The following is a 13,046-nucleotide window of genomic DNA, read 5'->3' as shown; positions in this document are numbered from 1 at the left end:
AGGATGAAGAACGAACCGCTGGGGCAAACGTCTCGTCATAGTCAATGCCCTCAACCTGTGATAAGCCCTTGGCCACAAACTTGGCCTTGTACTTGTCCACACTCCCATATGCTCCATGCTTCACCTTGTACACCCAACGTGAGCATACCAATGATTTTCCCTATGGACGTGACGCAATCTCCCAAACATCATTCTTCATGATGGAGGAATATTCCTCCACCATGGCATCCCGCCAAACCTCCTGAGAGGTTGCCTCCTTGTAACAAGAAGACTTTGAGTCTAACAACTCAATCATCAATGCCATGTACCTAGTGTACCTTTGTGACAGCTTGCTCTGCCTAAATGCATAGCTGGGAGTCTCAACTAGTTCCGAAGCCTCCTGAATCAACCTCTCATCCCACTTGGCTCTCTTCCTCCCTGTGCTAGGAGTCACTAAATGAGTGGTTGTCTCCACTCGTCCTAGTCTCTCCTCATCTTGCAATGAGTCCTTATCATCCTGTTGTACGACGTGGTTTCCACCTAGCTGAGACTTAGTCTGTGGTACTGGCTAAGGCTCTTGCTTGGGAACAAGAAGCTCCTCAAGCACTCCAACTTGCTCTCGCTCCAAGGAGTAGGACTCCCTCATAGCTCTGTCCTCTGCAAACCTCACATCACACATGATAATTGTCTTATGTACACCTTGTATGCCTGAGGTGTCTCACAGTGACCCACGAAAATCCCCTTTTTCAGTTGTGGGGTCCAACTTCTTCCTGCTCTCTTTGGGCACATGGCAATAAACTCGTCCCAAAGATGTGGAAGTGAGAAACATAATGCTTCTTGCCTATGAAAGCCTCCTCCAATGTAATTCATCCAAGCACTGTGTGTAGACTTCGATTCTACAGAAATATTGCAGTGTTGCATGCCTCTGCCCCCAAGAACATGGCCAGCCCCAGGTCATGCAGCATGGCCTTGGCCACTCCAACTATGTTGTGGTTCTTCCTCTCAGCCACCCCATTTTGCTGAGGGTTATGTGGTGTTGTAAGCTCTCTCCTAATGCCCTCCTTGGCACACATGTCTCTGAAAGCATTGGAGACATATTCCCCACCATTGTCACTCCTCACTGCTTTGATATTCTTCCCAGTCTGGTATTCTACCAAGGCCTTAATCTCCATGAAATTGGAGAAGACCTCCTCCTTCTTCTTCATAAAGAAGATCCATGTCTTCCAAGAATAGTCATCTATGAAGGTGACATAGTACATGTAACTCATGAGGGATGGAGAAGAGAAAATCCCACATGCGTCTGAATGTACCAGCTCCAAAATCCCTTTTGCTCTACTCTCTCAGCCCTAAAAAGATGACGGCTTACTTGCCAAGTGTGCAACCCTTGCACACTTCATGTTGGTCAATTTTGCACTACGGTAGCCCTATGGCTATCTGTTGAAGGACCTTCAACGCCCCATGATGCAAATGCCCCATGCGTTTGTGCCAAAGCTCCCCCATGTCTCTGCCATTCTCACGTCCTGCCTTACTGCTCAAGGCTGCAATGGTCTCAAACTGTAGCTGATATAGGTTCCTCACTCTAACTCCAATCTACTTAACTGCTTCGGAGTTGAGAGGCTTGATGAAGGCCTTCCCTCTACTGAAGATAACCTCATACCCCTTGTTCTCCAAGGTTGAGACTGAAACAAGGTTTTTCTTCAACCCTGGGACATAGATGACATCTCTAAGGTAGAGAGGTTTTCCAAACTCCCTCTCAAACTTGATTGTACCCATGCCCTACGCTAGGTACCTGCCATCATCTCCCATCTCTATATGAAACTGCATATCCTTCTCTATCAATTCGTTGAAGTAACTCTTGTTCCTGGTCATGTGAAAGGATGCTCCACTATCAATATACCACATGTTGTTGGCCATTGCGCTTGCCATGCAAGCTATTAATGAAAAATCCTTCTCAAACTGAGAAGTAAACACATCTACCTCAGTTTTTGCGGCCTGCCACATGGTCCTTATTGGACCCCTACTTCCGGTTAGGACGCTTAGTGGCATAGTGGCTCAACTAGTGGCAAGAGAAGCATTTTATCTTACTCAGATCTTTCTTCTTCTTATCACCCTTCTATCTGGACTCGACCTTGCTTTGGCTCTTTTTGCCCTTGGCCTTGCTCTGTTTTCTTGCTAAGGCAAAGTTCTCCTCATCCTTCGTTTTCACTGAAATCCCAGCTCTCGTCCCCCCCTCCATATTTCTTCTTGGACGCAGTCTCCCCACAACCTTTCCTAGTTGGGAAGATTCTCTCTGCCACTAATTGCATCCTGGAAATTCTCCCAAGACCTATGAAGTCCCAATAGCGCAAGACTCACAAGGCCTTTATCTGCTACAGTCTTGCCCACTCTAACTAGCTCATCCTGAACATGGGTGAACTTGGAAAGGTACGTAATGATGGGCTCTACTTTGTTCATCCGAATATTTTTTAGCTTGTCCTTCAAGGCAATCTTCCTAGCATCACTAGATACCTGATACAAAGCCAAGATGGTTGTCCACATATCGTTTGTTGTCTTCTTCCCATGGAGATGAGGAATAATATGATCTTTGACCCCCTCAAGAATGATCCTCCTAGCCTTGGTGTCATTCTTGTTATGTTGGATCAATTGTTGAGAATCTGTAGGTGTCGTTTGTGGGTTCTTCGCAAATTCTAGCACCCCATTATCTTCCAACGCCACTGGCATCTGCTCCCTCCGAGCAGAAATTAGAGGCTCCCTCTAAACTGTGATCTACCCTTAGTCCTTGGAACAACATGTTGCTATCCAAAATATTGCTCTTCAAACTCCAGCACAAGCCTACTAACTGAACTACGCTCTTCACTAACTGAACAATCTTGGTGTTGGTTTTTATACAAAACTTAGCTCTGATACTATGTTAATTTTCTTGACACTCTGCAACTACTTAGATGAATTTACTGAAAAATCAAGGCAACTGAAAACTGAAACCAAGTTTAACTTTCGCCAAGATACAGGGTTTCTTAACATTCAACATGCAGCAGAAAAGACTTTAGATAAAAAAACATGCACACATAAACTGGACACCCATGTTTTACCTAGGAAACCCAAATGGGAAAACCTGCTTTTGTTGTTGTGGTATTCTTATTGATTGTTCTTTGAGCAAATAGATCTTTTACAATTCAGTGTGCTGCTACTGCAACCAGCGAATAGCCTCTGAGAAAGCTCTCGGCTTTCTTCTCACTAATCTCAGCACCACAAATTGTTCTCAACCTGCTCCTTGATCACTACTCTCGGTCGTGCCTCTTGATCTCGAGCCTCACACAATCGTTTCCTGCTGAACCTAGTCTCAACTTGCTCTTTGAATTCTTGATCATTGCCCCTCAATCAATGCGCTATGCCATCAACAAAGAATCATCAAATCGTTGTGCCTTCATCCTTCTCTACATTAATAGACTTTTGATGCATGCAAGAGGAAAAGTTTGAATGGTTGTTCATACAAGTGCAACGAGTTGCTTTTGCCAAATAACTGGAGCAAGTCCCAATTACACCTAGACTAGCTATCAATTACCTGGCTCGAGTTGCTCCTTGATTTTCTCTACTTGTGAACCGAGTTAACTAAGGACTTAACTTGTCCCATCTTCACTTGTTTCTGAAGTCTTAACTCGTCCTAACTGAACTTGTCTCATCCCAGACTCCAACACACTGAAGCTCCAACACTACGCATGCAGTCTATTGATGAGGATTCTAGTGAACTGAAAATCAACTCATCACCGTTGAAGTCTATCTCATGATCTCACATACATGCTAGAAAAAGACAGATCGAAGTCTTCATTGGCTAAGGCACAAGCCAGAAGACCTTACTTCACTACATTTTCAACAATCCCTATAAATCCAAGCATCAGATATAACTTTGTCAATGTTGATTTCCAAAAATCTAAATGAGAAAACAAAGATCATAAAACAAGCACATGCATATGCCATATGGTGAGAAGGCTCAAGTGTATGAAAATTTAAAAATCATTATGGACAAATATGATTTGCATTTTAATAAGAAACATTTAGCCATTATTCTTGGGGCCCTGTAGTTGGAACCGTTGGTATCATTTTCTTTTAAATTGCAAAAGAAAGTATGAAGTTGTGGTATAAGAAAAGAAGCTAACCTTATAAGGAATTGCAAATAAGAAGAATGATTATGCAAATGAAGAGAAAGCAGAGGGAAAGGGAAAAGACACTCTTGGAGAGGAAGATAAGACATGATCATTGATAATTTTACTAACGTTCACAAATCACCAAAATAGGTCAACAGGACTAGAGAGAACAAGTCACAACAGTAGTGGGAGTGCCTTGGCACTCCTGATACGCGTCAAAAGAAAAGAAATACAGTTGAAAATAAAGATAAAAGTGATGAGTGAGAGAGGGTAAACAATAACAGAGGGAAAGATACTACAATGTGCTTGAAATAGAAGTACATGTAGAGGTGAAAGAGAAAATGTCTGTCATCAACAATAATTGTGAATGTACCAATGCAATATCTGATATTGCCCTCTGTGTAATGCCATGGAATGATAAAGCCTAGTTGGGTGATCCTAAGAAGAGCATAGGAACAAACAGGTGAAGCTCTCCTAACATCCAAGACCAAAGAGAAAAATCTGGTGATGGGCAACTGACCAAATGCTCTGAAATGGGAGACGTCCATGCATTGGAACAAATTGGGGCACATACATCTCTGTGACTGTGTGCAAGTGGGACATCTCCCAAGAAAGCAGGTGGGTGTGCACTGTCTCACTGACTTAATGTGCTCTATATCACTGGATGGAGTATCCAAATGAAAGAAGTGATCAACCTATTGAAACTAGGCCTGGATATGGCCTTTAAGGTCTACCGTCTATAAGTGATCATTACTAACATGGTCAAGATATACAAAATCCATCTACAAATTTCTGGTTTTTGTCTCCTCAATCTTCTTTCAAAACACATTTAGATGAAAAAACAATAATATAGCCCCAACAAGAGATGGCTACTTTTGTAATATATTTGAAAGCAAAAATCAATTCTGGTACTCAAATACATCCAGAAACAATGAGAATATGAGGCTCTAAAACATCTCATATTTGGCTCTAAAAAATATTCCTTGCATCAAAGTTTTCAGAACCAGAACAAGCCAAGTGTCAGACTGGGACCAGCCAAAAACCAGGTTGAAAAACAGGTCGACTAATATATATATATATATATGCAAATTTTAGTAAATGATCAATGAGAAATGTGTGAGGCAAAACAGAGGGTGGAGTTTCATTAAACACCAATAAATTAGGGTTCAGATGAGGCACCTATTTCTCCTTTTTTTCTTGTTTTTCCTCTTGTTTTGCCTACACAGGGGGCAGGTGGGCCTGACCAAATGATGGCTGGTCCAGATGGTTGAAACCAGCCTGCATTTCCAGTACAGCAACTGGTTCGGACCCCGCCCACTGTGAACCTGGTCTAGACCAGTCAGTTGCAATAACTTTGCCTTGAATCTTCTATGATTTTATATCCTCTAAGGAAATCCTTTCTTTCAAAAATGACTAGGTATATGAAGAAAGCCTTTTCAAACCTACAGAGTCAATGGGAATTAATGATCCACGCATGCAAGCATATAACAGCCCAACTTGCTCGAGAGCCCCCAATAACTCAGCAGTGAGAATGGGATCTTATAACAGACCATTTAGCCAATTAACTATTTGACCACAGGCACCTTTCCAAGGCTCTTGAATCTCACAATTTCCAGGCCCAGACAATCACATTCTAGGACTCCTCTACTTGTTTGTAAATTTCATTTGCACAGATAAAAAGAACCCTAAAATCAAAGTGTTCAACTTTTAAGTTCAGATAGAAATTGGAAGTGCCAGGTAGCAAAGTTTTAGGAGTTTTCTAGTATTCAACTGATTCTTTAGGTTAGGTATCCAACCTGAATGTAATAATAGGCATTGAATGTTCTTGTTCCATTGTTCAGTTTTGGCTATTTGCATATGTTCAAATTTCTCTCTTTTGCTATAGAAGGCCTAGTTGTTTAACGTTTCCATGGATAGTCACCACAAAATCTGGCAACTGTCCTTAATTGCAATTCATTTAACCGATATCTTTCTTAACCTGGAGGTCCTGCCCACTGTAGTAAATTTGTGAGCTTTCTCTAATTTATGAAATTGAGATCAAAATGAAAAGAATTTCGAAGCTATTCCACCCCTATAATTACTCCAGACTTTAATTTGAGAAAATATGCAATATAAAACACCAGTACAACATGCCATCAAAGCATCAATCCTGCTTCCAGGGTTTCAAAAAGCATTTTCTGACATGTAGCAATAAAGAAAACCTGTTTCCCAACATTTGGCTGGAAAATGAGTCATGCACATATCACAGCTAAGAAATACAATTTACCAAGGTTACAAGATTCGTCAGTGCAGATTGGAATTGAAATAAGATTCGAAATAAGATTCTGGTATGTGTGCACCAGCAGTCCAAATAAGGAATAGGGGCAATCGACACCCTTTATCTTTTATAAACATATGTTGTGATGAGGAAAAATGCAGGAAGTTTGGAAAAGGAGTTTGGTGAGCTCCAAGCAAGAAATTAGATATCAGCAAAGATATCAGTAACATCTTTATAAACCACAGATGAAAACATCTTCAACTGTGACCTAAGTTATCATGTAGCCATTCTTAATAAGAATTTAATTATATCTACTATAAGATGTTCACATTGCAGAATTTGATAGGACTTCAATTCTTACCAAACATTTTCTGCTTTGTCTAGCCCATGCTGTCAAACCCATGTCTAAAGGTATTCTAGCTTGCTTTAAATATGCAGCACTTAACATGTGACCATCGCTGAAAAATCCAGACAAGAAAAAGCACAACAGTTTACTCTGTCAAACTCTGCTCCAAAATTAAGAGTGGCTACAGACAGCCAAGAGATAGCAATTAAACTTCACATTTGGTCCCTGCATGTGCAAGTTAGTTTCAATGCCCGGTGTGGAAAAGAGAAAGTGAATCAAAATTCCAACACTCTAAAAATATTTCCTGTGACAATAGACCCTCCTATCAAAAGAACCTAACTGCAAAATTAAAAGAAGGATTACAGTTTTGCATGTTATCATACTCCTATTCAGTTTAATTATTCCTGGTCCAAGAACATCCCAGGAGAAGTTTGGTAAGCTGTTTATGGTGTTGAGCCCTAAACACCAATGCAAGAATTTAGATATCAGCAAAGACATCAGTAACATCTTTATGTTCCATGGCTAATACCATCTTCAGCTATGACCTAAGTTATCATGTAGCTATTCGCAGGCAACCCACATGTCCACCCCTATCCCGCTCCCCACTCCCACCAAAGAAAAACCAAAAATTCTTTCCCTCCAAATTTTAAAAAACCACAACACCATTGAATCGTGCTGGTATTTTTTCCAAAAAAAAAATTCCTTAATGTACGCTCTACGGGATCTGTTTCTGATTGCTGGAAACGGATCCACCACAACTGCAAATGGATCCTCTAACGGGAAACGATCTGATTTAAATTAAGAAAAGGGAGAGGGAACATAGAGGTGTTGGGTGACTTAAACGTGGCCAAATATAGGCAGAGTATTATATTTATTTCGGTTTTGCTGAAAAGAGTCAGGGATGTCAATTTTAAAGCATTACAAGACCTTGCTGTTTGACTTAGAACGTTTGTTTTTACTTTAAACTTTTACATGTATAGACTTAGGTCTTTAGTTTCTTGATTTTACAGTTATCCGTAAAAAGATAATGAGTGAACTGCCCACTCATTCACACACAATATCACAATTCCATTTGTCAAACTTCAGAAAGTTCAGAATGCCAACATTGTAGTTTGAAAGCAAGAGGCAAGACCTGGACATTGAATACTGTGGAACTCATCGAGCAAACGCTAGAAAATGGGAAAGCCGATAACATAGAATCTGACACATGAAAACGAGAAGGTCCGTGAATTAAGATCAAACCTGTCAATTGTAGAAACAAATTGCTTGCATGTACAATGGGCATGTCAGGTAAGTGAGGGTCAGCTCTGCAAAGCACAAAGAAAGGACCTCAGTACAAGATATGAATTAAACTAGACCAGACAGACTAACGGTATCAAAGGAACCAATGATGAAGAAGCTCCTTCTAAATCTAGAAATGTATCGCAAGCATAAACAAAAGTCATTTGTATACAGGCATAAACACTCACAATACAAAACTTTGATGTATTCTGTTAAGCGCAATGGATAAAGATGAACTAATAGGTGCTACCCTGATTATATCAGCTGAATTACTTCTTTTATCCGAAACAGTCTTTCCTGTGTGCTTGCTGAATTGTGTCAGTTCAAACAAAATACAAGTGACGGCAGCAATTGCTTTCTGCTTGTCAGATTCCTTAGCTTCACACGTCGGTTCCTCCTCTAACCCTGTGTAACACAATCACATAATTAAAAACCCATTAGGAAAGAAGAAAAAGTAAACGAGCTCTCTGGAGTATTCAGAATCTCCTATAAGTCCTTCCAACTAAATAAAGGTCAACGAACTAATACTGACCCGCGTTGTCCTCCTCTGCTAACGAATTGTACAGTCCATTATGGCCCAAATCAACCGAGAAATTCCTAGAAAGCTCCCTTCGGCATGAACCAAAAGAAATGACACTTGATGTATTGTGGTTGAAAAACCTGTTTTCCACAAATGTAGGGCAATTATTGGGCCTACTGCAAGATACGTTATTGCTGACACTAGATCGTGAAAATTTTGATATAGGAATTTGCACTCCAACGAAATGAATTACTCTGCCATCTTCCTCAGAAAACACTGGAGCCAAATGGAAGAGGTTCCAGAAGGCTGTGCCACTCTTTTTATAATTCAAAATACTAACCTGGCAGGATATCTCTTCTCTAATAGCTTCTCGGATTTTCAAGATAGTTCTCCTATCGGTATCGGGTCCTTGAAGAAACCTAACATTTCTACCAATCACTTCTTCTGTGGAATAACCTGACATCTTCAAGAAACCTTGACTTGCATACACTATTGGGTGGTCTAAAAGGCATGGATCCGTTATGACAAAATTGGAGTGAATCTGTCCAAGCACTTCTCTGATGCCATCTGTATAACGTGTGTTCAGGGACTCCTCTATAAATTGCCTGCTATTCAGTTGACTACACATGTTGCTCCCTTTAACAGGTCGCTTCAATCCCATATCTCTGCTATTGAATTGATAGGCACCCAATACACAAGGATGGTATTGAAGCACGGGATACTAACGAAGCCTGTCTCTGCAGCCGAATTCAACAATCTTTCAAAGGAAATGCAAGCCCCAATTTTAGACCAAACAGACTGCAGATGCGCCTCCCTCTCAAAACCCCTCAAAAGGCCTCAAAATAAATAAATCAATCAATATTCCAATGTTTTCGTGTGGCTTATTCTTCTGCCTGCTGAAAATGAATCAAGATTCAAATGGGTTTTTGGATATCAATGTCCTGTGAATCAATCATCACATGGCTCTGCAGATACTTAATCCATTGACCTCTGAAAACCACTCGTCGGTATTCCACTTTCAACAGTTTTCCCCAGTTAAAAACAACAGAATTTGCCCATGAAAAACAAACAGTTGTCCTAATGATCTTCAGCTTTCAATCCTTTAACTAAAATCAACCAGGCTTCAAATCTGTATCCAGACATTATTCCGCCCCCTTCTGGGGACTCCGCGGTCTTCAAATGGGTATCCATATTTCATTATCTTACTATTAAAAACCATCAGAGTTCAGTCTCTTACCCCATGAAAACCACTGAAACCCAAATAATGAGCCTCGTATTACTATCTTTCACCCTCTGGGAAACTGTTCAAAGTCCAAATGGGTCATTGCATCATATTCATCTCTTGAACGCCATCCTCGCATCTCGTAGCGTGTAACGGTAAATTTCCAGTTTTAACCACAAAAAGGCGTACACAAACATGAGATCTGAGACTGTAACAGTACGAATGGCTGAGAAATTAAGGCACGCCAGGATGGGTGAGATATGCCATTTGTCAGCATCAATGATAGAGACCCAATCGTCTTCAACTATCAAGACATCTAGTTGAACCTACACCACCAGATGTATTGCTATTGATTTGAGGACTAATAATGGAGCCTTGTGGGTAAGGAGCAGGCAGAAAAAACAGTAATTACAATGTCATTTGTATGAAAACTACTGGTACTGTGTGAAGGAATGACGAGAAAGGAATTTGGAACCAGGATAAGCTCTCACACACACCCCTGATTTTGGTTGGGAGGGTATATATGATTGCAGCTGTCTGACAAGATTTTATGAGCTAGGAGATTCTGGTTGTTCCAGGCTTTCCAGATTAAAAAACTCTGGTGACTCAGAGCCTCCCAAGATGACTTTAATGATGACAAAAATCATACCAAGTTGTGGATAACGTTTGGCAGGGTTATTTAATCGTTTTTATTCAGCTGACGCCCGTTCAAACAAAGCGCGTGGCGAACCCGGTGGTGGTGGGTGGCTTCAGACATAAATGATATTTTAACATCCAATCAGATTATCTGTGAGTAATGAAGACCATCTATTTTTCTAAATAATTATTGGTGGCGCTCATGTGCCCACCTTCTTATATATTTCTGTCTTTTTTGGGTTATTGTTTTTATAAGTTCACTCCATTATAGCAAAGATATTTAAAAATGGATGATGACGTGGTAAGCCTAAAAATGGATAATGATGTAGTAAGTCACAAGGAAATATAATTTTTAGATAATACTTAAAATTGTTTTTAATTAATTAAAAGTTGATTTAGAGATATATTTTCTACGTGGAATTTTATCTTTTATAAATTATTATTGAATTATTTTAAATGATACGGTTGTTTTAAATAAATATAATGACTAAATTTGTATGTGTGACATGGTTTTTTAAACTAGTTGTTTTTAGTGTGATTTTTTGAAAGTTTTTCTAGTGGATTTTTAGCTAAAATTTGGCAAGAATTTATTGAAATCACAATTTTGATGGTGGGTTAAGACATAAATGATAAATATAATGATGTGGTAAGTCACAAGGAAATATAATTCCATTTTTTATTTTTTTCAGTGAATTATAAAGTAAGATTTAAAATTGTTTTTAAATAATTAAAAGTTTATTTAGAGATATAGAGTGGGCATGGAATTTTGTCTTGTATAAATCATCGCTGAATTATTTTAAATGATATTGTTTTTCTTAAATGATTATGACTAAATTAGTATTCGTGACATGGTTTGGTTTTTTAAACGAATTGTTTTTAGTGTGAATTTTTGGAAGCTTTTTGGTGGGTTTTTTGGGTATATTTTTTCTAAAATCTGGCACAAATTCATTAAAATCACAAGTTCGATGGGTAACCCATACACAATGGAAGTGCCTAGGTTTTTTCAGGGTGTTAAATCCGTAGTGAAAAAATCAGTTTAAATAATACAAATCAAGATTTCACCTCAATTTTTTTGGCCGGATTCCGCACCGAAAATCCAAAAAGTTGCACTAAAAACAACTCCTTTATTCAAATAAAGATGATGGCTAGTCACGATATTCGTGACATGGTTTTTCTTAAATGAAAATAATGACTAAACTAATATTCAAACATAATAACCATTTTGTTGATAATCTCCTCATTATTAGTGGACCATCCATTATAATAAGTTTTGGTATATTCTAAAGGGAAAATATAACCATTAAAACACATAAAGATAATGTTGTAGGTTAAATAAAGATGATGATTAGGCTAGTATTCACATAGTGACTAGTCTTCTTAAATAAAGATAATAACTAAACTAGTATTCAAAACTAGTAACCATTTTGCAGATAATCTCCTTATTATTAGTGGACTAGCAATTATAATAAATAATGGTATATTGGAAAGTAAAAAATAACGTTATATGTTACAAAATTTTAGAGAATATATCACCTAGATTGCATCACAACAATTTGTTTTTGAATTTTTATTTTTTAACAATGTTTTTTTTATTACAATAAGAATAGATGTATAATAGAGATGTTATATGTGTGTGCTTGCCTTCTCCACCCATGCTTCTTAGAATGACTATTTTTTCATGACAACAAAAAAATTTGTAGACGATGTATATTATTTTATGTTTATTAAGACTTTCTAAGTATATAAAGCAATATATATCAAATTATTTTTATCTAAAAAAACACATATAGATGATACATTATTTTTTGATTTTTTTTCACTATTGAACGAAAATATATTGGTGGTATCCACCAACAAATCAAAATGAGGATACATGATAGAACTTTGACAATGCATGATGGACTATAATATTTTTTTCTTAATGCTCCTTGGGCGAAAATTTGGCTATAAATCAAAGACAATTTTTAATTTTTATATTTTAGTAACTGTGTTTTGATTATTTTGGCTCGTACTTTGTTTTTATGATTTTTCATGTATTATGCCAAAATTAGCTAGTTTTGTTCTTGGCATTATGTCATTGAAATGTTGGACACCCAAATGTATTTTAACATATCTATAAATAAAATAGAGATTTTTTCCTTTGGGAAAAAATAATAGAGATGTTATATTTATCATGTGGTAAATGAATTTAGTAAAAAAAATATTTATAAAAAAATAATTGTAATTGTGTATGTTAACCAAAAATTAAAAAATATAAAGGAAAAAAATACCTAATTGAATATATATATATTCAAATTTAATTCTATTTTTAATTATTTTCATATATGCTTAAAATCTATTTAAAATGACATTTTAAGAGATTTGATTTTTTTATGTTTGTTATTTTAAGAATTAAAATAAATTTATTTTAATTTTAATGACTGTCTAAATATAAATTAAATATTGATGATGTTGATGTGGTGGTGGTTAACGTCCACTAAGACCAAACATTGGTCTATCGGACCTAAAGAATCAAATTATTTATTTTGATTTAAGATTTTATTCCTATGCTCAAAAAGCTTGGAGAGAAGCCTCCCGAGCTCACTATAATTTTGACATTGTAAAAGGCTAGGAAGGTCAGTATTGTAACAAATATTGTGAAACTGAGATCTAATGTGGTTGTA

General features: G+C 37.7%; 1 protein-coding gene across 2 annotated transcripts in view; it reads right to left on the bottom strand.

Moving 5' to 3' along the window:
* PLPB (PAS/LOV protein B) overlaps nucleotides 1-10,368 on the bottom strand; it is a 36,132-nt gene extending 25,764 nt beyond the window's left edge. The window contains exons 1-3 of one of the 2 annotated variants that reach the window (XR_016247932.1): nucleotides 8,538-10,368; nucleotides 8,194-8,410; nucleotides 7,967-8,031 (exon numbers count right to left, since the gene is read on the bottom strand). Coding sequence is in view for 1 of the 2 variants with exons in the window: in XM_089378639.1 (XP_089234765.1) it covers nucleotides 7,967-8,031; nucleotides 8,194-8,410; nucleotides 8,538-9,186 (931 nt within the window). In the remaining variant the exon portion in view is untranslated. The remainder of the gene's footprint in view (nucleotides 1-7,966; nucleotides 8,032-8,193; nucleotides 8,411-8,537) is intronic. The other variant, XM_089378639.1, reaches the window with a different exon arrangement.
* Between the last annotated feature and the right edge of the window lie 2,678 nt (nucleotides 10,369-13,046).

This window comes from Pinus tabuliformis, chromosome J, assembly GCF_031772625.1.
Source record: "Pinus tabuliformis cultivar Carrire ecotype Pingquan chromosome J, CPIR1, whole genome shotgun sequence".
NCBI classification, from domain to species: domain Eukaryota; kingdom Viridiplantae; phylum Streptophyta; class Pinopsida; order Pinales; family Pinaceae; genus Pinus; species Pinus tabuliformis.
The sequence above is the reverse complement of the archived record's forward strand: the minus strand, read 5'-3'. Positions and strand labels throughout refer to the sequence as shown.